This window comes from Diadema antillarum, unplaced genomic scaffold (assembly GCF_040938485.1).
Source record: "Diadema antillarum isolate AM-2024a unplaced genomic scaffold, OU_Dant_1.0 seq00001400_RagTag, whole genome shotgun sequence".
In the NCBI taxonomy this organism is placed as follows: domain Eukaryota; kingdom Metazoa; phylum Echinodermata; class Echinoidea; order Diadematoida; family Diadematidae; genus Diadema; species Diadema antillarum.
Genome location: NW_027272155.1, coordinates 26,960 through 49,604, shown reverse-complemented (window position 1 = coordinate 49,604; position 22,645 = coordinate 26,960). Strand labels below are relative to the sequence as shown.

Genomic DNA, 22,645 nt, shown 5'->3' with positions numbered 1-22,645 from the left:
GGGAGCTTTTTCAATTTTTAGCTCTTAATGGTGCGATCAGGTGCATACTTAAGTGACTATTTTTTTACTTAATTTGAAAGACAAAAGGAAAATATACCTTCAATTGCAACTATCACTTTAATCCTTTGAGCTATGCTCCTTATTACTGGCCAAAGTTGCAGACTTCGCCAGATGCGTGAGAAAAATGGGTGCCATGCGTGAGATCGTGAGACGGCCCCTAAATGCTTGAGTCTCACTCAGAATGCGTGAGACTTGGTAGCTCTGCTATCCTCAGAGAACTTAAGACCGGAACAATTTTCTCGCAGGAGCAAATGTCGTGTCATCAATCATGTCATATCACAGGAAACTTCTAGTAACGAAATAAACATTATTTTTAATGTATATTCACTAATCTGACATATCTATCAATAAAGAATTTTATTTGAAGATTATTCCAGGTCAGTTTTATTTGTCGGAATTAAGCGGAAATGTGATAAAACCGGTTTTCCAGGATGGTACAGTTTTAAACATTTTCACATGATACAGCTCTGATTTACACTTGACAAAAATTTCTGCACGGGATTGATTTTTGTTTTACATGCTTTATCATTAAGTGAAAGTTAATTTCATTTAATGAATAAATAATTTAAGCAAAATATGGCCAATATTATGTTAACGTTCAAAATGAATCTTCAGATTGCTCAGCTTGACGGCGGCTTCGAACATCGATCATCAAAGGCACAAATGCACCTGTGAATTTCTTTTCTACATCAATAGAAATCTGACAACTGTTTGAATAATCACAGCCAGTGTCATTAGCTACTCCGATATCACGCATTACAGAGTTTTTTCTCGGCCGCAACGGTTGAGTCTTGTTGTTATTGTATCCGTAGAATTCAGAGAAAATCAGAAATATAGGCGATCTTCGGGGAATTTTGTCATTATTTTTATGAAAGCTCTTCTCGTGCGTAGGTGAAGGTTTGTAATCAAAGACCGAAGTGTGCCATTCCATCTCTGTAACACCTCCCTGGTTTTGGTATGTGTAATTGGCAAGAAAGAGTATACCGAGTGTTAATTAAACCAGGGAGGTGTTAGAAAAGAAGAGACAACTCCTTCGTAATTCATGCAAACACATGTTTAGGTTCAAAGCGTTACAATGGGATTTCTAGCATTCCACTATACGCTTTGAAGTCATGCTCAGCACCGCTCTAGTTGCAAGGCGAAGTTCGGAGACGAAGATTGCATTTCACTTTTCGTTGAATTACAAGCTTTATTTCCCCGTAAAATTTGAAATGAAATACTAGAATCGATTAAGAGTAGTTTAGGAAAGAATTCAATATTATAAACATCTAGTTTCTTCGTACTGCGCAAATTGAAATGAAATGAAAACTAGGCCATCTTAAAAATCTAATATTTTTCTGTATTCCGCACATTTCAGCATGTTAGTTTTCTATCCTTTAATCTCGGATATTTTGATATTTCAAATAAATATACTCCGCTAAAGCGTGCACCAGCGAGCTTTTAAACTATTTTCTGTTTAAATTGTCAGTTTTACACTGCATTTTAATTCGCTGCTCGAATTCAAGGTACACAAATTCATTGTTGCCATCACATTGAAAGAGAGAGAGAGAGAGAGAGAGCGAAATGCAGTATAGGGGCAAGTATTTCTAGATGTGAGAGCACTAGTCCCGATTATTGATGCTCTTTTTTGTCAAAGCACCTGATTTTCACCTGTGGTTAAGCGCATAACTTCTCGGCGGTGCCGCGCATGACTTCAAAGGAGAGCAGGAGTTGTCTCTCCTTTTCTAACACCTCCCTGATTAAACGTTTTGTCGCGAGATTGCAATTGTGTGCAAGATTTACATTGTGTGTAACGGTTCGTTTGTACATCGATATTGTATTCTTTGTTCAATTGACTGCCAATTGAGAGCATGTAAGACTACGAGTAAAAAATCGTACTGACATACAATAACCTTCTTTAGTTTAATACCAAGCGAGCAGCTACTTCTTTTGGCAACGTTGTAATATGTTGAATTTATCGTACATGTACCGGGCATTCACAGTTCACACGTACCGAGATTACTTAGTCTGAAACAATTTTGTAAGTAAGCAAACTCCAATCAAGTTTGTACCTAAGCAACTCGATACGTGTGAAAAGGTCCTAACCCCCACCCCCCCCCCCCCCCCCCCCACAGCACGACAGGTCTATGGATCGAATTATAGAGCAAAGTACAAATTACATACAATCTTCGTTCACCTATACATGGGGAACTAGTCAAGAGTTTATTCAAAGATTACACTGAGGTGTTTAAGTCTCATTTTAACTTCCAAGGGCTGATTATTGAGACATTTTGAAAGAAGAATTTCTGTTTTCTAAGAGTTCAAAAGAACATAACTTTCAATTCATCTAAGATGACAATCTCCGTAAGGACAAGTGTCTGCTTGGAGTTGCTCTTGTACTTCGTCGGCATCATAACCATCATCATGGAACAACTGTAGCTCCATGATATTATCTTGAGTAAAGTGTTGCATTGTCGTCTGCTTATAAAAGGACAGTTGACTTTTGTTCGAGGAGGAAAGTTGAACCGAGAAGAACCTGAGCTTGAACGGGGAGAAAAATAAATTATCTTAATCTCGGTATGAACCGCATTGTCCTTATACCTATTTCGTAAGATTCAAACCACGTCATCTCAGTTTCACTGATGGCGAAGTACTACAACTACTTAACAAAAGCAGGTCATAGGGTATAATGACTACACATGGAAATTCATCATTTCGTTAATTAATGCATGCCTCTGCCTATGTCAAAAGTGTCACAAGAGCATTCTTCCCTGCTTTGATCTCATGATATCCGCCGCCGACAAGCCGGAGCAAAACACAACTTTGAAAACTCTATAAACCAAATGCGCAGAAGATATTTACTGTCTTTAGATTAAAAAAAAAAACACCAAAAACGCATGTGCGGTTGTGGTATGTATTCAATATATCACTGCTCAGATATCTTCATTGGTGAAGTGCAAATTCCAGAGAAAGCTAATTTTTAGCTCATTGATTAAGATTTGTAATTTCATTTTCCATAGTGAAAAAGAGACAACGGATATGTACACGTGTATGTCCAGGGAGGTGTTTTCGTCTCACCTATACCTGGTCCATGGTATGGCAAAATGATTTTGTGTTTGGTCGTGTTGGTGGTTGTGAATGATGACTTGTAAAGATGATAGTGACGTTGGTGATGATGATGGTGTGATAGCGACACTGTTGATGTGCATTTTCAGTTTCACTTTGACTGTGTGGTGGCGTGGGTTTCATTCCTATTTTGCTTGTGTTAATATACATCCAAGCACTTACACTATATAATTTCTAATTTCTTTAAACAATTTTGAATGCTTGTTTCAACACCATAAACATGGTATAATAATATGATATGTTATTCAAAATGCCTATGTGTAATACTACATTGTGTATACATGATAATATATATACATTGTATGTATATATAATATATTCGATTCCCGGTGGAGACCAATTTTTCAACTCTTGCGTTTTTCCGAAAAGGAGGAACAGTAAGAGGAATAATGATGCCAAAGCTACGAACCAATTTCTCCTTCCTTTCTCATATATATAATATATATATATATATATATATATATATATATATATATATATATATATCGTATCATAACCATTCTGTCGTATTTTGCGCTCACTCAAGCTTACAAAATTGTTCAAACACTTTGATTACAAACTATGAATTACTGATACAGATACGGAGGTGGTTGTTTACCTTATTAAAGGGTCACACCATTTTTCGAGCATTTCGAGTTTTTTAAGATAAATTTTAAAGGCACATGAAATCTTATAGGAAATCTGGCTTACAGATATTATCTCAACGCCACCATTTCTGAGTAGAAACACGCCAAAAGAAATTTATTTCGTAAGATAAATGGTTTATTATGAAAATACAAGTAAGAAAACAACTTGGCACTACCTGAAGTACAAAGCAGACGCATCTTTAATTGTCATGATTAACAACAGAAAGTGTGAAGCGCACTAGTTTGTTTCTTAACAAAGCAATCTTAACCAAGAGGAGTGGAGGAGGGAACGTCCCGAAATATGCTTTACCATAATCCATCCGCTTCTATACTTGGGGGGGGGGGGTACATTTAGCAGCTACAACATTTACTACACACACACATGCAAATCCACATCAGCACACATTTAGCAGCTACGACATTTTACCACACACACACACACACACACACACACACACAAGCAACATCAAACCCACATCAACGCACACCAGATCGCACACACACGCACGCACACGTATACAGTTCCCAACCAATTTTACTGGCTTTCAAGAAATTAGAGAAGAACTATAAGAGGTACGAATTATACATAAAGTTTTCAAATGGAGCAAGCCCTCGTGAACGAATATATATATATTTTTTCATTTTATCCATCACAAGAATTCACATAATTGAAATAACCCGGCACTTTTTCTTTTCCATTTATCCATTACCTTAACATTGTTTTCCCACGCACCATATTCATATTGCATATTTCGACAGCATATTTTGGAAACACACAAAAAAGTACTATAGTGACAACCTGAAAGAATGTCTAAAATCGAACAACTAACATAATTGTGCGACATTCAGCGAGACAAGAAAGATATTGCCTTGGCTGACAAGATATTAGCATTCATAAAATCGAATGCTTCGATGAGATAATATATAACTTTTGTATTCTACATCCACTTTGCACGACAAAAATCTTTTCACCATTTTCGTTACATACTTATAGATGAATATCAAAACGCAGCACCTACTGGGGGATAGCATCCAAATCATTCTCGCATTGGGCGAACTTTACAATACACGTGGTTTCATTAATCAGTGAAACAAGGCATACATCTGCAGCGACAATGTCCAACAGTCCAACAGGTAAAAGTTATGTAAAGCTGAGGCGGCGAGTATTGAATTCTGACAGAAATGGTTTGAACATGAACCTGGTCCATGGTTCGCAGTTCCACTTTGCGCATGAGCAGAAGAAAGGTCACTCGTCCATCAGGCATGTTGGTTTTTAAATTAACTGGGATAAGCATCTGTAATGTAATGATTATTCATGTATCCTTTACATTCGAAATGCTGTTTGTCAGCACATCCACCTGACAGCAAAAGTGGTATTTGGCAATATCAATAGAAAGAGATTGTTAATACATTGAATGCAAAATAATGAAGTGGGTACTTTCCCACGTGTTATTGACGGATCATTCTGGTCATCTCTACGAAAGTTCATTCTTTGTTTGAACAGGATCAATGAATTCCATAAATTGTAATATAAAGCTTACGTATTATGTCGGACCAATGTGCCCATGAGCTAACTCCGAATTGACTTATAGATTTATATTATTGATGGTCTATATAATGACCGCGTTTTGTTTGTTTGTTTGTTTGTATTGTCGTTGTTACCTTTCTGCTGGCTGATTGCTATAAGGGTAAATTTGGCCTTCACGCGATTAGGTCGTCAATTAAACGCTGTCTGTATTTTGAACTTCAATAATATCTACATTGATCTGATAATATTATGAACGTTCTCCCACGTTTGTTGATTTCTGCAACTGGGACTTACCAAAAACTATAGACCTACATGGGCATAGAGGAATAAACGACTTATAAAGGCAAGTTCCAATCCGTCACATACCACAATCATACCGTATACTGTTCGTAAAAGGACGGTGTTCAGCACACACACACAAGCACAGACACACACGCATAATCATATCCAACAGACACATGCACTCACACACATTAGATATTGTTACACCCAGGAAGTTTCACCCGTACATAATTTCCTAGAAGAAAGATCCGTGTTTATAGGAAGAAGATTCTGCAAAATAAAGAAGTTGTACCCTATGCCCTGAGATTCCAAGTGACGGCAGAGTGTTTGCATCTTTGTCTGTGCAAATTCGTACAAGACTTCGTACAGTCAAACTACAATATATTTATCGCATATCACAATATATATGTCCACCTCACCCACATAGAGGCAAACAAATCCTTTATATCCCATCAGATAATGATATAAAGCCCACAAGCAGAATATCTTTTTTCAAGAATTTATCCCAATCTACCATTTCCCTTGAGAATAAAAAAAACTATTCAACAAAGCATTTCTTCATTTCTTTAAACTTGTTCTTTTTCATATAACACGCACATTCAAACATTGTCTGACTTGTGCCAAGAATGGAGTGGTTTACCGCGTACAAGTTTAAGACAACAGTGTCCTATTGATTGTTGGCAACAAGAGAAGCAAATATGCCGCCCTCTTTGGCTAAGAGAGGGCCAGGTGGTCCAGTCTCTGCCACGTGACCTTTGTCGAGCACAAGAATCTGGTCCGAGTCCATGATGGTTGCCACTCGGTGCTGCAAATAGTTTGAAAAACAAACGAACAAAGGGAATACAAAAGAATTATAAATTACAAAAACGAGTCTCTACTCACACGATGAGCTCAGCAAAACCTTGTTCAAAACCAATTCAATTTTCGACCAGTCAGTTACATCTAGATATCAACAGAAAGCATAACATGAGAACTGGTCTGTACCTTGCTTGTCAAGACATTCTACCTTCCTCTATAATTATTATTTATTATGCTGGCTGTGTCGCTCTTCGACACGTGCTATAGATAGTTGGTTCGAGAAAAAGCGGATTTCGCTTGTCGCGTTTGTATAATTCACATATTATCTCGATTACATCGTCACTACATCAATCTTGTGTTTTATGGAAGGCATCTTAAATCAGTAGAATATTGCACGGTAACCACGGCTGCAGCGTCTGTAGTTTTAAAGGGGTGGCATAGTATGGGTGGAGATGAGAATCGGGCTTTTAACTTCTTGCGAGGTACCAAGAAACCACTCATGAAATAGTACATTGCAGACTATGCCATTCTACGAGGAATTCAAAGTTTGTTAAGTTTGATGAAAATGGGTTTTGGAATGCCTGAGACATCTTTAAGCAAAGTAAAACAAAGCGATCCTAACAAAAGGTAAGTCCCACCTTTTATTAGGATCGTCTTGTTTTGGATATCTCAGCCATTTCAAAACCAATTTTCATGAAATAAACGTTGAATTCTTCTTGGAATTACAATAACATGTTCTCTCATATTTCCTTAAAGGTTTCGCATTATCTCACCCCAAAAATTAGAAACCTGTAGTTAAGTCTCAACCAACACTATACGATCCCTTTAAAGTCCAGTCTTCCATGGTACAGATTATCCTACTTTAAAACATTGAACAGTTATTCGTCAGTGCGTATAATGATGTTGAGATAATTTCACAACTGCCGTTGATGGCGAGAACTTACCGCGATTGTGAGAACAGTGCGATCCCTGAAAGCGGTGGCCACGACTTCTTGTAGGATGGCATCCTGGAAGAAACCCAAGATGTAAAGCCTGTTTTACCATTTCTCATCGTCTTTCTGACTATAACACACAAACAAACGCACGTTAGCGCGCACACCCACACATACTTTCTCTTTCTCTCTGCTTTACAATGAATTATCATGACGCACGAACAAAGACTGAATGACAATGTTAAAGAGCCCTTTATTCTCTGACAGCTAGGTACCCTGAACCTTGATGAGATAATCCCTGAAGCAGCTCTTTCCGAACTAGATGTGTTGCGACAGTAGGTGATGGTGCAGTTGTAGCATATTTACAATAAAAATAGTGATGTGCACACTAAAAATTCTGTAAGCTTTCTGGCGGTATTCGAAATCTGTCTCAATGTAATAGGTATGTTTCTGGCATTCAATTTCACTAGCTTTGAAATCAAAGATTACCGCTGCACTGTGGGTAACTCCTTTTTTGGAGTCGTATTTCGGGTTTGCCGTTGTAGGAGGACTCACCGTCTCATAATCAATGGACGCTGTTGCCTCGTCCATCACCAGAATTCTTGTCTTCTTTAGAAAGGCCCGAGCGAGGCAGAAAAGCTGACGCTGTCCAACGCTGAAGTTGCCACCGCCCTCCGACACCTCAGCGTCTGTGGATGGTAAATAAGACTCTAGAGAGTATGATCTACAAGCTAAACTAGAAATGTCGCTATGGCGACTGGTATGCCTCCGCCATAATGCATGATTCTCCTCATAGGTCTATAGTACATGTGGACAATGTGTGATTACATTTCACAAAATTGGCAAAATATTAAAATGACATGTTTGTCACAAATGTATTGAATGTTTACCTTCCTTGACCTATGTTTAATTGGATAAATAGGAGAGCATGTATTTGGGGATTTAAGAACTTTAACTTGACTTTGACCATTTCATAAGTTTATGCACTGAGTAATTTTCAAGGTATGGAGAAAAAGCGCAATTTCTGTATTGAAAAGTCAATTGTTATCATTTTCATCTGGCCTTTGATTCATAAGAGAATCAATGTCAGGCAGAGCATACATAAATATGTACTAAGTTTCAAGATAACTTGAGCCACTTCCGAGATATGGAGAAAGAATTAAGTTCAGCACTTTCACTTGATCTTTGACCTTTTGACCTTTGACCTTCTTGGCAAAAAAAAAAATCCCAGAGAATCTCTATTGGGTTATACATGCATACATCAAGTTTAAAAAAAAAAAGTCCTGCTGGCATTGCATAAATATAAGGAAAATAGTAAAATTTTGAAGTATTGCCCTTGACCTGTGACCCCTGACCTTTGACCCCATGAACCCTAAATTCCCTAGATAACCACTGCCAGTCAGTAGATGCATATATATACTATGTTCCATGAAGATACCTTGAACAATTTCCAAGATACAGAGAAAAAAATGAAATTTTTAACATTTTACTTGACCTTTTGACCTTTGACCTTTTGACCTCATGACCCCAAACTTTCACCAGAGAATCTTAATTGGGTAGTACATGTATACACTAAGTTTCAAGAAAATATCTTCAGGCATTGCATAGATATGGGGGAAATTGTAAAATTTTAAGCATTTGACCTTGACCTTTTGACCTTTGACCTTGAGCATGTGCACCCAAAAGTTGATAGGCACAACTTCACCCCCTAATACACATACATGCCAAGTTTCAGTAGGATACCTCAAAAGGTTTTGGTAGTTACCCTGTCCACAAAATTCATTACGGACGGACGGACGGACGGACAACCCGAAAACATAATGCCTCCGGCACCACTTCGTGGCGGAGGCATAAAAACCAAACTATGATACAAAAAGAAAACTATCCTGTTTAATGCACTTACACAACTAATGGATCATTTTCAGTCGACAAAATAAATCGTAAAATCATGTATGATGAAACCTTGCATTGATAAGTAATGGAATGGAAAGACAAAAAGTAATAACGGCATTACTTGTTGTTTGCAATCAGTGCAGTTTTAGGACACAGTTAGGTCTGAGATTATCATTTTTGTTTCAATCAATCAGTGTGCGCTGTCAAAATTTGACATCGGTACAAAAAACCCAAACAAACCAAACAAACAAACAAACAAAAACCTGTTGTCCTATCTGTTCTATCAACGCCTAACCGTATCGAATACTAATTAATTGTCAAAGTTTTCGTCCACGATAACATATGCCACTTCATCTTAGGCTGACTACATCTAATAATGAGTAGTTCAAGGTAAGAAAATGTGGACTAAATGAACTGAAATTTGCCCTAGGATTATGTTATTCTTGTTAATCTGTCGATTAAATGTAATGGACACGAAGGCTGTCATTACCGAGCCCGCCCTCTAGTGATAACACCGTCGGTTTCATCTGGGCAATGTTGATAGCCTCCCACAGCTCCATGTCAGACCTCTTCTCCTCCGGGTCGAGGTTAAATCTGAGAGAGAAAACAAAAACAATATGAAATGTTAGTAAAGACAAAGACAAACACCAACACAATAAACAGACAACACCTTTGTGACATCATTCGTTTTACAAAGCACAATTAATCACCTAATAAACCTTGTCAAGGCAAGATGTGTCTTGTTTGGCGAACTTACAAAAAGGACATAACGTACAGCGCATCTCATTCCCTTAGTAGCTGTTCTGGAGTACCTGACCGCTGAGATTCTGGAGCTGGCCGGAAACGCAGTCCGCGATAACAAGAATGTCAGCTCAGTGTATGTCATTACTGATGCGTCTGAATTCATGCTGTGAAGTCATATTTCGTATTTTTTTTCTATCTTTTCTTACCTATACTTCCTAACTTTTCTCAATCATAACAGTGCAACATTGCTCGAGGTGGACATTTTCAAACATCCCACTTGTATTTGGAAAGTGACAGAAAACAAATTCTACTTAATTACTGACGTTTACCTGATTGTTCCGGTGAAAAGTACAGGATCCTGGGGAATGATTGCCAGTCGACTTCTTAGAGATGCCAGAGGTAATTGGCCTATGTCTACTCCATCAATCCGTATCTTGCCTTTGGAGAAAGAGATGACAGAGATAAATTCATGAATGATTTAATTCATTCATTCAAGATGAAAATACGGGGCCATACCACAACACCGACACAAATCCATGGGCTGAATGTCTCTTGGGCTGAATGTCTCTTGGGCTGTAATGATTCGCGGATGTAAAACTCGTTACGTGCACCCGAAAATACATGTCACGTGTAGAACATAACACACACAAAAAAGAACATGCATTGTACAACAAAAATTGAGTCTCATATACATGTATGAATTATCAAAACACATACAGTTAAAAAGTACGAAACTTACAAGAACACCTGCTTATTCAGGTTTACACACATTCCAAACATCATAAGAACTGATCAAGTAAGTAAGCAAATAATTAAGTGATGAAATAAGTGATTGATCGCATACACAGCTGTCCCACTTGGTCTTTTCCGTGTGACACTGATATCATAAATATATCGAGGCTCGACACTAGTTTGTGTTTGTTTGTTTTTTCTCGGTGTTCCTTTCATGTCACCGAAATTATAAACTTTCTTTCTTTTTTCTTTTTTTTTTGGTGGTGGTGGTGGTGGTGGTACATGGTGGTCAAAAAATGAATTTTGATGGTAAGAAAAAAAAAGATATACACTTTGAAGATTAAAAAGTTGAAATGATACATTACAATAATTGTAAATCATGATAATCATTTGAAAACTGGGAGGTAAAGACCTTCAAATACAGCATGTTGTGACTGTAGGAAGTGCGAAAGAAAAACATTACACAATGAAATAATTCGATAGAACATTAAAGTAAAAAACAAAACACATGAAAACAACGTTCATTTTCACAAATTTACTTTATGTACTTTAGCCCTACTAGTATATTAAACACAGCCGCAGCTGACTGCAGAATAATCTGATGGATACAACTATAAAGAATAATAAATAAATTGACAATCTAACTTGGATCTTTTATTTGACATGATCAACAGCTGTCATTTCATTTTGATTGTTATTATTTGACACTATTTACACGATTTAGAAAGATCTCTGACAATACAATTTAATGAAAGAAAATGTGTTTTTTTTTTTTCAAAAACAAATACTGCAGTGCTCAAATAAGCACTTGTATATGAATATGAGTACTGGATCACGACGTGTGATACAAATACATCCCAATATATTCATCCAACATTTTGAGCATTGCCGAAAAAAAAGTATTGATAGGAACTTAAAGTGAAATTACCTGATAGATTTGTTTCTATCTAAGCAAATCTCAATCGTGTCGACGGTGTGAAGAACTAGAAATTATAAAAGCAATTAATAGACGATCACACTAGGCTCTTTTTTTCTTCACAGACATCTTAAATGGAAAAAAAAAATCTTACAAATAATGCATTGTATTGTGTCACTGACCTTTGAACTGATCAATTATGCGGAAGAGGGTCAAGGCCAGAGAAGATTTCCCACTTCCGGTCCGCCCGCAGATGCCGATCTAAAACAAACAGTGAAGTGTCATTACTACATTCATTTGGCTTTGCTTTCCGTATAAATGTAACAACGTTTTGAGTTATTCTAACGTAAGGACCTTCTACTCTATCCATGTTTTGTTTAAAGTGTAGAAAAGTGAGTTTAAACTTTGATCACTGTGCTGGTCTGTTTTTGGTATGTTTTCTTGTAAACATTCTTGATATTCCTCGACACATTCACTTAGTAAAATTATACATAACGTTTGCGAAAGTATGTAAACACAAAGTTATTAGAAGTATACAGTAAAGCAGCAAGTAACTTATACGTTTGTAAGACATGTTTGAGATTTGTTTAAACCAAACAATTTGTCAATAAAAAATGCACTAGCTTATGTCAACCACTCAATGACTTGAGAGGCAAAAAATGCACTTACCTTGTCACCAGCGGAAAATTGCGAAGTAACACCGCGAAGTACGGGGTCGAGCTCCTTGGCGTATCTCGCATGGACTCGCTCGTAGTTGATAATGCCTAGCTCCGGCCAGGTGTCTCGGGGTTTGGCAGGGCCTGTGATATCCAGTCATAATACAAAATATCGCCAAGTTATGAATTTTAACAGCCTCGTCTTCATATCATCGATTGACAGTTGAAATTTCTATAATATATTGATTGTTCTTTGATTATATTTGATCCGCTCATTACGATATTCTTGCGATATTATCCGAATAACTTTCAGAGGTGATAATATGCTAGTATTTAGTAAGCTATTTCCCTGTAAGGCGTTGCCAATCAATTTTGAAATCTATCTCCTTTTTTCCCGCTTTATTCGCTATGAATTCAGTTTGACTTTCCGACCTAAGACCAGTATATACCTTTAACTCACTTCGTTTAAGTACAAAACAAGTTCAGCAAAAAATGAAATTCAGTAAAAGTGTGACGAGACTCTAAAATGCGACAAATCCACCTCATGCAATGCTGGACGCGAAGCAAGGAATAATCTTCATACACAGCTCAAGAAGCTAATGCCTCGCCAGAAACGTCGTTACTATGCAAAGTGCCGGTATAGATAGATTGCATGTGGATGCAACTCGTCCTGGACTAAACCTGACAGTCTTTTACATCTAATCTGCGTGCATCTCTTGATGCTAATCTGTCTCATTAATTTACATTACCTCAACACAAAAGAATCGCAGTAGTGTCTTGCTATGTGGCAAAAGGAAACAAGTGACAAAAAGGATGTTTTCTACAAAATGAGTAACTGATTGCACTTGTAATTTCCATTGACATCAGGACAACGGTATGATATCTAAACCTATACAAATATCTCTCAGTATTTTGGATGATGCGGCTCAAAACCTGATAACCAAGTAGAGCCTGCCGAAGTCCAATCTTAAGCTCCAAAAACTCAGATTTGGTTAAATTGTCACTAGCTTCCTGTATCGATACTGCAAGGATTACCTACCAAAAGGACTGAGTGTCTATTTCATGCTCCGATCACATTCTCTCACCTTCGTATTTCTCTATGTCTATCTCGGCATAGTACTTGAGTCTCTCAACGGCATTCATGCCCATTTCAGTGCTCGACATGAACCGGACCACCCAATTTAAACTGGTACCAACCTAACAGCGAGGAGGAAAAAAAGAGACGGAAATGTACAAATAGATACAGATATAGTATACACTGTACATATAATCATAACAAGGGAAAGAGATAGAGAAGGTGTGAGGTAGAGAAATGGAGAGAGATAATAATCACATATTGAAATACACTTATTGCTATGCTCTTATACACGAATGATGGAATGATTTGCCCTGATTTTATGGAAAGGCAATAATTGTATTACATAACAAAAATAAAATATGCACACGAGTTTGTCACTCTCATCAGGTTTCGTCTCACCTCCCAGCTCTTACAATGGTTTACCTTGGGATGTAATGCTGCTACGGTTGAATAAACCTTCTTATTCATCTTTGAAGCAAGAAAGGTTCAACTCCCTGATTTATCCATTAAAAACTAAAATACGTGTTCTATTATTTTTTATAGTATTTTAGATCAATCACTAAAACATTAAGCATTAAGTCTGTAACTCTGTTGTTAGCGGTGTTTATGTATATATTTTCTGTTCATCATCATCGTTAATCTATATCTTCTCATATTCTCGTCTTCCTAATGAGATCATCAGTATCCTCCCTCCACCCCCCTTTCTCTCTCTCTCTCTCTCTCTCTCTGATGCTGTAATACTAGTATTCTGGAATCTGACCTCAGTCGAGCATCGGTCAAGCCTTCATCACTTGAATCTCGCCATTCACTTCAATTTCTACAAGTCACTGGCTTGCACAAACAGCTGAGCTATATTACCTTGACCGCGTACACAATAGCAAGTCCCGCCAAACTTGCCCCGGACGCACTCGGGTGCAAAACAGATGCCAAGATACTCGACAGTCCAGCGGCGAACACAACTACAGAACCTATCATATCCTGCCAAACAAAATTGAAATGTTTAGATCATAGAGGCTACCTCCCTGTACGTGCCTTTAATTTTCAAGCTCACTTTTATCCATTTTTTACTATTTGTCATTCTTTATGCAATATTTTGTCCAAAGGCATTGCGGGCTCAAGAAATGCAGGCAATGTTCTGAATGAAATTAAGCAGTCATCTGATTCAACGGGACAATGAAAGCGTGCATATCAGATATCATTAAAAGTAGATTAAAACATTGTTTCCAAAATCCATGTCCCAGAAAATTTAATATAAATATGAAAAATGAACGAAACTAAAACTATTACATATCTTAGGATCCACTGGTGAAGGTCATGTTATGATATAGACTCCAAAAATCTGTGTACTCTCTAAAAAAATCGAGTGAAAATTTTCACTTTTAAAGGAGTGAATACAAAAAAGAGTGAATTTCGAGTGAAATTGTAGTGAATTTCAAGTGAAAATGTTCATTTTCACTCATTTTGGAGTGACCTCAGGGATCACTCGAAGATTTTGGAGTGATCCCTGACGTCACTCTAAAACGAGTGAAAATGAACATTTTCACTCAAAATTCACCCCAATTTCACTCAAATTTCACTCTTTTTTGTATTTACTCCTTTAAGAGTGAAAATTTTCACTCGATTTTTTTTAGAGAGTAACTCTTATCTTTATCTTTTTTTTACCCATGTATAGAACAATTCGAATTTGAACTTGATTATTTCAAAGTTAGTTAATATCATCAACGCAAAGTATTCACATGATGTCATTCACTTATGATGCAAAATGGTTAGCAAGGAACTAGAAACTGACAGAAATACTTATACTGGGTTTACGTCTTTCATCAACGATCGCTTTGTAAGTAAATGCATTTCAACCACAGTACAAATGATTGTGTGAATGATCTCGCGCCTACCTTTATATATATATATATATATATATATATATACTACTTCCAATCGCGAACTTTATAGAGTTAATATTTAGAGCAATTAACATGATACTGATATATGCAGAAAACAGGGAAAATTCAGAGAAAGTAATACATGATAAAGTAGCGATATGAAAAGTCATCATTGCATTAATCTTGATTGATATGGACAGAATTAAATTTGAAATTTATCATCTCTTCCTTCATAACATCATGCATAATTTTCTATGCACCATCTACAAGTCAACTACAATTGAAACATTGCATATTCAAGGTATTGTTTACCACTGGAAGCAGTGAAAAATGTTCGAGTTATCACATTTGATGCATATGTGTAGGTCAGTTATATATATCACAAAACGTCCTACCATATAAAAATTTTGCAATAAAACCTAAAATATAAGGAGATATCACTATATTTTTCAATAAGAAACCATAACAGTTACTGTAGACAGTTTATTTAAAAAACCCACAATTTATTATAACTATTGTTAACATTTTGTAAATCTAAAGATAGTTAACATTTATTGTACTGATTAACATTTTTACATTGGATGTTTCTATTCCTAACTCACATTTCATAACTATTTTGAAGCACTAAAGCTTGGTTTTTGTTTTATCTGCAAATGGTAAATAATGCCTTTAATCAGCTGCATACGACTTGTCCACTTTCCATTTTCAACATTATTAAATAGATATCATGCACATTTGTTTGCAAGATATTGTTATCGTACAATACTTTGAAATAGTTGGAATGTAAATAATATTGTTTTGTGCATTAAAATATGTATACTATATCATATATATTATGAAAATTAAATTAAAATAACGACTTACCAAACGAATACCGAGCCACCTGAAGCTTGTCTGGAGATACATGAATGTGACGTTGCCAACTTCAATCTTCCTTATGATTGTGTCCATAAATTGTTTGTTTAAGCTTTAACATAAACACAATTTAAAAACATGATAAACAGCATCGACTTTTTCATTGCAATTTATCTACGGAATGTATTTACGATAAGAATTTGATGTTCATGTTATAATGCCTAACTAAAGTTTCTGTGGAATTTCCTTTTATAAGGAAGATTTTGGCATCATGTCATGTTTTGATGATTATGACATTACTCATCTTGCCAGAGTCATCGTATTTTCAATGGTGCTGATATATGTTATGTCTATAGGTAGTTAACCGAAAGAATGAAAATCGATTACATACATGTAATTGAAGCCTGTATTAGCACGATGATATTACAATTGTGTTTCGGTAAGACTATGTTCCCCCTGCATGTAATTCCATTGGAGCGGCAAAAACCACTATTTGCCCTAAGTAGCTAGCATTGAATTTTTTTCTTTCTTAATCATCTCGACTATACGGATAAGCGCACACAGTAGTGGAAATGTAATTGTCGAAATAGAGAAAAATGCCGTTAACGAATTTATGTCTGTTTTAATTTATTCTTCTGAAATTCGAGCCCTTTTGCCACGATTTTCATCCTTCTTACCTGTAAGCGCGGATGGTTGGTAGACCGCCAAGAGATTCGGAGAAGAAAGCAAAGATCGGAGATCTGGTGATACTCTGGAGGCGATTTAGCTCCCTAGAGACAAGGAAAACATCCAACAGTAATCGCCAGCGAATAAATTTCATTTGGGTTATTCAAGATTTGAGTACTCTAAGCTCGCAGAAAATAGCGACACAGAGAAGACTGATGCGAATTAAGTTTCTGGGTTAGTGCAAGTGATATGAAACTTAGTCAAGTGATAGACGGGAAGAGCATTACCGGCAGTATTGATCATTCATGATTTGCAAGCATAATTCAGCTCTTGATAGAATTATGATGTATCTTTTTTACCCTATTTTGCCAACAGCGTTTTAATCTAATAATGAAGCTAATCTAGATCGGAAAGTGTGAAGTACTTCTCTCTACTGCATGGCTTATCTTTATCTTTATGCTCGATGTTTGTGGCAAAAGTACTTTTAAATCCGTTAGTTTCTTTCAAAGGTAAAGCGGTTCCAGCGTAACAGATAATGTTTGAAGTCTACAAAACAAGGATTGATATCCGTACCTGGATGTCTGGAGGTAGATCTTCATGACGAAGACGTAAACGAGCACGATGGGTACGACGGCGATGACGAAGTACCAGGAGATGATGACGTTGATAACGATGCGTAGAATGTTTTGGCTCAGCTCCTAACGAGATGAAAATGTATTCCAGGAACTCAGTTAGCTGGTGCGTATCACAATTTGCTGATATTCCATATACTCTTATCATAGTAAGAACATTGTGACCTGTTATTACTGAATAATATAGAGTAAAACAAAGCACTATCCCACTTTTGTTGAAATCGTACAGGTTGAAGTTATGAATCACACGTGTTCATTTTTTTTTTGTGCCAAATAATGCGGTAAGAGTAATGATAATAATAGTTTCAACAATTGTTTTACATATAATGACGATACACAACAATAATAATGACAATGATAATATCATCATCACTGTTATGTTTGTACTTTATAATAATTGTATTATACAATATATATATATATATATATATATATATATTATCATTGTTATGTTTATATTTTGTCAGAATTGTATCATACAATATGATAACATTATGTATATGTATATTTATTATTATCATTATCATTATTATCACTGTTATGTTTATATTTTATCATGTTTGTATTATAGAATTTGATAACACTATATATTATATGTATATCATTATCAAAATAAAACATTTGAATGTAAGATTGTTAATACTGTATTGATGAAATAATGAATACGTGAATAGACGTAATGAGGGGGAAAATAATTTGCTTTTGTACAGGGTGCACTTACCTCGTCTAAGATTTTCACATCAGCCGAGAATCGATTCATTATGCGCCCGATAGGAGTAATATCAAAAAACCTGTGCAGAAAGGACAGGAAATAAAAGGCAACAGGTGAAATGTGGAGTTCAATACAGGGAAAGGTGATCAAAATAGAGAAATGCAACTAAGGCGAACAATGTTTAATTTCATTCTCATTTGATTTCCTTCTCAGGTATACATCAATTCTCTGAAATATTATCAACATTGTACAAAATAACAAAAATATTACTTTTTCCAATAATTATCGTCAAAAGCATACATCTGCATGAGTTACATCTTAATTTGCACATAGATATGACAGAACGATTGTCAAGAATAAGCACAAAATTTGACTGATTGGCAGTGGATAATGAATGATATTAATATAATGAAGAAAAACAAGAAGGTTCAACAAAACCATCTTGTAGACGTAGTTGAAACAAATGTTCTTATTCATCAGAGTAATACGAGGTAACAAAATGTCATTGCTTGACTAAGTAAAAAAAAAAATGACATATCATTTTGAATAGTTAACAGAAATGAATACTTATGAATTTGTGCAAATATAAACAGGGGGTTGGAGGATTGATCTGGCCTCGAAAGGACCAAAATGCATAGATAGGCTATACATGAATTCACTAAATGCCTATTGATATCGCACTTCCTCGTAAAGCTCCGCTGGATTATATGTTATGACTATAAACTCTATCGTGAATGCGTCGGCTGTTTAGGCCTAACTGTGCATACCGCATTGGAGCATGAAGAATCCTGTCCAGCATGCTGTCATGTAGCTTACGCCCTGCTCGAAGGCAACCTACAAGGAGGAAAGCAGCCCAGATCAGTCCAAAGAGGACGTCGGACATGCTGAGAGCTGCGTAGACCGGGAGATACCCGTTGAGAATCGCGTAGGCTTCCTCCTGCGGCACAAGAGATCATGCAGATCATAAACACGACAAGCCTATAAATACCATTATTACCTATACGAGGTAGCTTTGCGAGGCAATTGCAGTTGGTATTTTGCAGGGTCAAAAGGTCAGCAGTCAACATTCGTTGGTATTATGCTTCTTCCGGGTTTCGCCATTCACTTTACACAGGGAGGTGGGAAGAGGAGTGGAATCTCTCTTCTCACCTCCCTGCTTTACATGTAAACATTCCGATGACCACGAAGAGAAAACAATACAAGGACGTCGCTGCGTGTCGGTTACACGCACCGCAGAAGAACGCCGATAAATCAACTCATGAAGTCGACCACTTCCAGCAGCACTACGCGTCAAACAATGACTAGTCCATTTGTGCTCAATAACTGCACAGTGACCACCATTGTTACAACTTTGCAAATTGAAACAGAAGCAAAAATAAAGTGTAAAAGCGTTCACATGTTTGAAGTTCGCCTGTTACAACTACATATGTATTTTTGAAGTTTGAGTTGAATGATATACATTGACGAAAATTTTTTCAATTATTCGACATGTTGGTGATGATCTATGCAGGTAGTCAAATGTGGCTTGATCTATATCATAGTGTATAGTCGTATTCACATATTTTCCTAATTTACCTAGGGGATAGGTAATGATTATGATATTGACCGGCCTTGAGGGAGATACCAAATAAATATTGCCCGCACTGAAAGAATATTGCCCTCGTCTTCGACCCGGGCAATATTCTTACAGTTTGGGCAATATTTTCTGGTATCTTCCTCGAGGCCAGTCAATATTATATAAATATGTAACCATTAAGGAGCTGCAACTGGTGTAGTTCCATGATCTCACAATGCTTACATGAAAATGTCACGTTGTTCAAAGTTTTTAACCGATAACCACTGAAATTACAGTTTTGCCCTCAAAATTTATTTTGAAATTAGGGTAAGCTTGACATGCACGGAAACATGCAATTTTTCACATTTTGAGTTTGCAATCAATTCGTGATTATGGTTGAGTATTCCGAGATGAATAGAGTAATAAAGTAGGAAGATGACATCTACACCTGTATTTTGTTTTATCTAATGAAGTTTGTGTACGTACACTTGCGTATTCATATCTTGTTTGTATGTACTCAGTAATTCACTTTTTAATTCTTTATCAATTGATATAATCAATCTTCATGATTGCTTCTTTATCTATGTGATCATTTATTCAATTCATCCTATCGTCCATGTATTCTCTTATTCACTGCACTGTTTTGGGAATGACAAATGGAACTGACCTTGGATGCGTTGCTGGTGAGATTCGAACCTGCATCAGACCAGGCCGACAACCAGAAGTGCGAGCCCATGCTGACGGCTGTCTGAATGATCCCCAAGAATAGGATGCTGAACCCGGCCCACTGACCGAAGGTCTGCAGGTAGTGCCAGTAGTAGATGATGTCAGTCGATCCTCGAATGCGCTCCTCTCGGCCGTGTATCTTCGACTCCATGGTTTCCGCCTCTTTGGGTTCTTAGGCGACGAAAGTAATTAAGACATTAAAAAAAGCATTATGGGAAATCATTGAAAGCTCCTGTGTTGCAAGATTGATAATAAACACGGAACTATACAGTCTCCGCCTTTCACTGCTGCTGACTCATTTGTTTCGCCGAAAATAGGCTCCCAGAAACTAAAGTGATATGAAATGAGGTAGATACAAGTGATTGGGAGACTTTGCCTACACACGAAAATAGGTTCAACCTTGTGTCTCTACTATGTTTACCATGCCAGACTGGGAGCACCTTCACGGATGCAACTTTGCACATTTCAGACCAGCTAGCACTTTAAAAGGTGCAACGTTTCACCTCCTGGTCTGAAAGGTGCAAAGTTGCACCCGTAGGAGTGTTCCCAGTGTGACAAAAGATGCAAAATTGAACCTATTTTTCTTATAGAGAGCATGGGTGTGGTCGAATTCCTTGTCTACCACTTACCATTCTTAGACATTGACACCCTCCTCCGGAGGATGTGTCGTTCCTCTTCAGTCGAACTCTCTCCGTCCGATTCCGCCTCTGATTCTGTGATCGCCTTGATGGCAAGATTCCACGAGGCCAGGAGCTCTGGATCCTGCCTTCCGATCTCTCTCATCGTCCCCTGTCTCGCGATAAGGCCATCTTTCATGTAAATGACCTGTGGTATAGAGGTGATGGGAAAAGAAGGGATTGAGCTAATATCATTCTTGAGATTGGTTATGAAGGTACATGTATTCAACTGCATGCGAAATGACAAAGTCTCTCCTGTGACATTTTCGTTTTACGTGTGATATTATCTCGTGGTTAATAGTGTGCTTTGTATGTAATTCACATTTACGCAGACATGGCACAGGAGACGGAGGCGTTATACATATTCGGAAGCATGGAAATGAATATTTTATTTGGAGTTTAGTAAATAATGATAATACATAGGGCCTACTATAGTGATGATTTTTACTATGTCTACGAAGTACGGTTATCAGGGGTTTAAACCGCAGGAAAATCTTACAAAATGTCGACGCAGACAATTCCAAACACATCTTCTGAGTGGCTGTGCACAAGAGTGCGGAAAATTATCCTGTCCTTTCTTACACATTGAGGCAATTTATATGGTCTTCTTGACGGGATGACAGTAAAACTGGTCGAGTGAAGGAAAAACATCTTTGCCGGATATTGACTTTGAAAGAATGGAATTTACTGGGTATATGGCAATATTAAGAAATGGAGTCTATAAGTGCTACCTCCTATTTAAACAAAAAAGAAAATAAAAAGGAAGAGACATCCCAGAGTTCATTATGGAAATTTTTTATTGGTCGCTCCAGTTTGGCTTATAAAGGGAAACACAGGACTTCGTCGTAACAGGGAGGTGTTACTTCCGTGGGCTACGGTAGTTTTACCAATTCTGCATGTTCCATATACTGCAGCTGATGTGTGACAAGGATGACGGTTCGACCGTTTTCGATGAGGAAATCCATGATACCCTTGTAGAACATATGACCACCCACGTGAACGTCCAGTGCTGAAAGGGGGTCATCCTATAATGTGTAATAGCAGTAAGTTAACAACAGATTTTCGTTGATAAAGTGAGTGATATACAGAAACACGTTCAATATACAAAATACATGCAGTTAGAAAAAGAATTCTTCACAGCTAGAATTAAACAAGACACAGTTTCCAAAAGCAGTTCATGCATGTCAAACTCGGTTTCTCTAAGCATGATCCAAACTAGAAGTAGTAGTAGTAGTTAGTAGTAGTAGTAGTAGTAGCAGTAGACAGTAGTAGTAGTAGTAGTAGTAGTAGTAGTAGTAAGTAGTAGTAGTAGTAGTAGTAGTTAGTAGCAACAGTAGTAGTAGTAGTAGTAGGAGGAGGAGGAGGAGGAGGAGTATAGTAGCAGTAGAAGTAGTAATAGAAGAAGAAGTCGTAGTAGTGGTAGTAATAGATAGTAATAGAAGTAGTAGAAGTTGGGGTAGAAGTTACAGTTTCTAATCATCACTTCAACCACTTGCAATGCTCTTCTCAGAATCTCTATCAAAGATATCAAATAAACCGACTTTAACATTCGCGTGACTAAGCTTCATTAATCATTAGGCCTGAAATTGATT

The 22,645-nt window shown here is 37.0% G+C and overlaps 1 protein-coding gene across 1 annotated transcript in view; it reads right to left on the bottom strand.

The window, feature by feature from the left end:
- Positions 1-6,268: 6,268 nt before the first annotated feature.
- Positions 6,269-22,645, bottom strand: part of LOC139709020 (ATP-binding cassette sub-family C member 9-like) — a 31,001-nt gene continuing 14,624 nt past the window's right edge. Inside the window, exons 15-31 of the mRNA XM_071620988.1 lie at positions 21,941-22,078; positions 21,006-21,201; positions 20,318-20,547; positions 18,863-19,032; positions 18,105-18,174; positions 17,325-17,449; positions 16,763-16,855; positions 16,095-16,197; positions 14,209-14,328; positions 13,358-13,469; positions 12,286-12,416; positions 11,799-11,877; positions 10,298-10,406; positions 9,715-9,818; positions 7,887-8,020; positions 7,344-7,406; positions 6,269-6,406 (exon numbers count right to left, since the gene is read on the bottom strand). Of these exons, the coding sequence (XP_071477089.1) occupies positions 6,269-6,406; positions 7,344-7,406; positions 7,887-8,020; positions 9,715-9,818; positions 10,298-10,406; positions 11,799-11,877; positions 12,286-12,416; positions 13,358-13,469; positions 14,209-14,328; positions 16,095-16,197; positions 16,763-16,855; positions 17,325-17,449; positions 18,105-18,174; positions 18,863-19,032; positions 20,318-20,547; positions 21,006-21,201; positions 21,941-22,078 (2,115 nt within the window). The remainder of the gene's footprint in view (positions 6,407-7,343; positions 7,407-7,886; positions 8,021-9,714; positions 9,819-10,297; positions 10,407-11,798; positions 11,878-12,285; positions 12,417-13,357; positions 13,470-14,208; positions 14,329-16,094; positions 16,198-16,762; positions 16,856-17,324; positions 17,450-18,104; positions 18,175-18,862; positions 19,033-20,317; positions 20,548-21,005; positions 21,202-21,940; positions 22,079-22,645) is intronic.